Below are 5,000 nucleotides of genomic sequence, written 5' to 3'. Positions count from 1 at the left end.
TTTTACCATGCAACGGTCCATGTTTATCAGTGATTCCCAATGCTAATGTATAGTCGAGATTAAACCTTAGATAAGAAAACTGCCATACTGACCTACCATGCTACGTTCATACAGGATAGTTTATGGTGCACGACCATACATGGATTATCCAAGACTTGCCCTAAATGTTCTGATTTCCACCAAACATGGTCAAACAGGATTAGCCAGGATTTATTATTACACTGAATATCCCATTTGGAGCGCCCAACGGCTCAATAGGCCTGTCACAATTATTACATACTCGTCGAATCGCAATTATTTGAGATAATGGCAATTATTTTTGCATAATCGTCATAATCTTTGAAACATTTTCACACATTTTCAAATATAAAAATAGCAGAAATAGCAGATCTACAAGCTTACAACACGCCACTTCGTGACGCGTTGTAAGCTTGTAGATCAGCTATTTCTGCTATTTTTACATGTATAAAATGTAAATATGTTAATCATTTCTTTGTATATTTAAGTTATTTGTCATATCTGCCCTGTGCAATTTTTTATTACGACAGATTTTTTTATTTTATTCATACTGTATGTTCTAATGTTCAATGCCAAACACGCAATTAAATCGTTAGGCGCAATTATTTTAGTGACAATTAATCGTCAACTTAAATTTGTGATCGTGACAGCCCTACGGCTCAATAGCGTTCCCTTTACCAATGCTGTCCGATGGCTGAATGTCCTCTGCCTAGTTTTGTGATGATTCTAACATGCATGGGAGATTCATAGATAACATAATGATGATCCCGTTCGATCCCGTTTCTCATCCAATCTAAGAAGCCACACGTTCTGCACATTTGATCTTTTATATCGAATATCGATGAACACAGATCTTACGCCTCCCATGCGAGTGTGTTTGGGAGGTAATGCACGTTAACCAATACAAACGCAATGGACCAGGCTCTCATACACTGGAATGCAAGTATACATTTTGACATTTGCAACTAGAGGTATATCTCTCTCCTCTCCTCTTTAACAAGGGGGATACCAGTCCTTCAGCAGAGAGAGGTTGAATGTCATCTGGTCCAGTCTCTCCCTTTTGCTTCCACCCTCTGCAGACAGGCCTGTGTGTGTGTGTGTGTGTGTGTGTGTGTGTGTGTGTGTGTGTGTGTGTGTGTGTGTGTGCGCGCGCGCCCGTGCACGCATGTGTGCGCGTGCGCGCATGCGCGCATGTGTGTGTGTGTGTGTGTGTGTGCAGTGGTGGAAAAAGTACTCAAAAATTCTTTGTGTGTGTGTACTTGAGTAAAAGTACAAAAGTATACAAATACAAATAGCCTATGTATAAAATAGGGCTAAAGTGGTTAATGTATGTTTCATAATATCATAATTTATATCTGAAAAGTAACTAGTAACTAAAGTTTTCAAATAATTGTAGTGGAGTAAAAGTACAATATTTGCCTCTGAGATGTAGTGGAGTACAAGTAAAAGTATTGGAAATTGGAAATACTCAGGTAAAGTACAAATAGCTCCAAATTGAACTTAAGTACAGTACTTAAGTAAATGTACTTAGTTACTTTCCACCACTGTGTGTGCGTGTGTGCGCGTGTGTGTGTGAGGCGGTGTGAGGTAGCCTCAAGCCTGAAACAGGTCCAGTTAGTGTAGTGTGTACCATAGGAGGACAGCACCCACCCCAGTGTGAGAAAGCTGTGGTTGGCTGACAGACAGACAGACCCACTGAGCAACACCACTACTGGCTGGCACAGAGCTGGACTCAAGAGCTCTCAGTGTGTACACACACACACACACTCACACACACACACACACACACACACACACACACACACACACACACACACGCGCGCACACACACACACACACGCCGTGTGGCTGGCTCAGCAACTGAGAGAGCGGGAGTGTGACACGCCACACGCCTTATTCCCCCGCCTCCCGCCACTAAAAGAGTCAGAATACATTAAGTACAGCTTCTCTCTCTCTCTCTCTCTCTCTCTCTCGCTCTCTCTCTCTCTCTGCATGTCACTCTGACTCTATCGTTCGCACGTAAGTTCACAGATTCTCATAAATGGCAGACGGTCAAAAACAGCCTACGCAGTAAAAGCCTCAGTGTTGCAGGTCCATTCCGACACTCTCAGAGTTCAATTAATCGTGTACGCACTCTCTTCCCTCTCTCCCTGCTGTCCTCTTTCGTCCTCTCTCTCTCTCTCTCTCTCTCTCTCTCTCTCTCTCTCTCTCTCTCTCTCTCTCTCTCCCATTGACCTCTGTGTACGTTAGCATGCTAGCTAGCAAAGCGGACGATGTGTGGGGTGATAAGCCCGCTGGGACAGAGGTCTCGGTTATCCCCCCCCACCTCTCCATATACCAGGAGCCCCCCTCACCCTCACCCTTTCCCCCCAACCCCACCCCCCGTCAGGGAGGGAGGGAGGGAGGGCCCAGGGGGGGCGCGCGCGAAACACGGTGAGCTCTATTCCCGGAAAAAGGTGCCTGTCCCGACAGGACAAGCGGGCCCTTTAATGGGCGTCCGCGGCCCGATATAAGGCCCCCACTGTTGGGGCCCAGGCCGCGCGGCTGAAGGCACAGACATGCAAATATTTCCAGTGGTAGGCCCAAATGGAAAACACAAACACGCAACATCGAAATTAGCTCAGAGAGAGAGGGCGAGGGAGAGAGAGAGAGAGGAGGAGAAGGTGTATAGGAGGTTCAGAAAAAAAAGAAAGAGAGAGAGAAAGAGAGGGAAAGCCCACACGTATACGGGCCTGTATGTGTGTGTGTGCACATGCACATGTGTGTGTGTGTGTGCACACGCTTGCAGAAAAACACGGTGTGCTGATGAGGACAAACATGTTTCATGTGCCTCCCAGATGTGCCAGTGGGTGCAGCCTCTCCCAGTACATATACAGTAGGTGGGTATCGACGCAAAAGTGTCGATATAGTGTCGTGTGGCGTTTTGTGCGATGCCACAGACTATGAATGAACGGAGCGAAAATCACAAATGAGCAAATGACATCAATAACAATGTATTTCATTGCAAATGTGTAAAACTAAAGTGAATCTCTCTGGGTCAAGCGGGGTCCCTTATCCCGCGCTCTCACACACACTGTCCAGCCACACGTCACATCGTTTGGGAAACCTCAGAGTCAACAGCTGGTGACGCACTTGGGTTAGGTTAGGGTTAGGTTCAGGTTTTGTTTTCGACACACTTGGGGTAGTTTAAGGTTTTGTTTTCTACACACTTGGGGTAGTTTAAGGTTAGTTTAAGGTCTTGTTTTCTACACACTTGACTTGGGTTAGGTTAGGGTTAGGGTTAGGTTATGGTTTTCTACACACACTCTTCCAAAGTCATGCTCCACTGGACTGCCCCAGTCTGAACGGCATCAAGGAAGACTCAACCCTTCTGTATGTCTGTCTGACTCTTCTGTTTCTACACACACAGACAGACAGACAGACAGGCAGACAGGCAGACAGACAGACAGACTAGTGGAGACTTACTTGAGGGTGCAGCGCAGACAGGGGTGGAGGCGAGCGGGGGCCCCCAGCCCTTCATGTTGTAGGCTGACACCTGCACATAGTAATAGGTCCCCTGGAACAGACACAGACACACGATACTGTAGATAAGGTAACATTTTGGATTATATGGTAACATGCAACAGCACTGTGTGTACTATACTATACTTATGTGTGAACCAAATGCCCTCGGAAAGGACATGGTGAGGACATTTTGCTGGTCCTTTGCTTTTCAAGTGTCTGACTTATTATTAAGGTTAGGGTAAAGATTAACGTTAGGCTTTTAGTGGTGATGGTTAAAGGTATAGTTCACCCAAAAAAATACTTATTTTCAATCAATTACACACCCCATGAAGCCTTTTTTTTTGTTTTTGTTGCATTCCTAAACCAATAATTTGATGACCAGCGGAAAGATGCTAATGTCTCCGGTAGGTGACTCAAAGTTGACACTTTGAGTCACCGCCGCCGGTGATCAAATTAGTGTTATTAAAACTCCATGGTAATGCGACCAAAAATCCATGGGGTATGTAATTGATAGAAAAAAAAATGATTTTGGGGGTGAACTATCCCTTTAACCCATTTTGGGTGGGAACCCCTATTTGCAACTATACCTTTCAGGACGGGAACCCCTTTTGGGGTTCTTGTTGCTATGTACAGTATATAGCAACATACATTTGTTGTCATTTTTGAATAAATATTTGAAGTTTCTGAAGTTTCAGAGAACGTTTAGAAGGCGTTTTTAGAATGGGCCTCAGGTGGCCTGGCCTCAGGTCTAAATGGGTTAGGCTAGAGTTATGAAAGGTAGTCAATGGAAATAAGTCAAAAGTCCTCACAAGTATAACAGTACAGGGATGTGTATAGGTACCCGTCCCGTATGTATGTATGCATGTATCTCTTGGTAGGATCTGCCTGCATCCCACGGTGTGTATGTCTCAGCACCAGCAACAGTGTGTGTGTGTGTGTGTGTGTGTGTGTGTGTGTGTGTGTGTGTGTGTGTGTGTGTGTGTGTGTGTGTGAGTGCGTGCGTGCGTGCGTGCGTGCGTGCGTGTGTGAGTGCGTGCGTGCGTGCGTGCGTGCGTGCGTGCCTGTGTGCGTGCCTGTGTGCATGTGAATGCATATGTGTGCGTGAATGCCTGTAATCTGTGCTTGTCTCCGTGCCCTAGTGTGTAGACAGCAGGCCTCTGTCTCTCCTTTCTCAGTCAGATCAATCAAACCAGCTGCTGACACTTCCTGACCCCGGCTTGACCCCTGTCATGTGACGGGGGTGCTCCTCTCCAGCGTGTGACAATAGGGGTCCTAACGGGGAGGGGGGGGGCTCTCTCCTCCCACACAATAACAAACAAAACGGCGGAGCGTCCGTCTGTCTGTGGCTGTGCGCGCCCCGTTTAAAAACGCCAAACATAAATCAGGTCCGCAGGCTGCCAAGCTGCTCCTCTTAACATTACGGGGCGCCTACGGGACTGTTTTGCAACTGTTGCCGCCGCTTAAGATGATGCATCGGG

At 46.5% G+C, this 5,000-nt stretch overlaps 1 protein-coding gene across 1 annotated transcript in view; it reads right to left on the bottom strand.

Moving 5' to 3' along the window:
- The window catches only part of ankfn1b (ankyrin repeat and fibronectin type III domain containing 1b), a gene marked incomplete at its 3' end in the record, with an annotated part of 248,776 nt that overhangs the window by 21,910 nt on the left and 221,866 nt on the right, over positions 1-5,000 (bottom strand). Inside the window, exon 12 of the mRNA XM_084078510.1 lies at positions 3,484-3,574. Coding sequence (XP_083934636.1) covers positions 3,484-3,574 — 91 coding nt within the window. The remainder of the gene's footprint in view (positions 1-3,483; positions 3,575-5,000) is intronic.

Source organism: Gymnoscopelus microlampas, assembly GCF_963454915.1.
Source record: "Gymnoscopelus microlampas genome assembly, chromosome: 14".
In the NCBI taxonomy this organism is placed as follows: Eukaryota; Metazoa; Chordata; class Actinopteri; order Myctophiformes; family Myctophidae; genus Gymnoscopelus; species Gymnoscopelus microlampas.
Note: the sequence above shows the minus strand (reverse complement) of the source record. Positions and strands in the feature narration are given on the sequence as shown.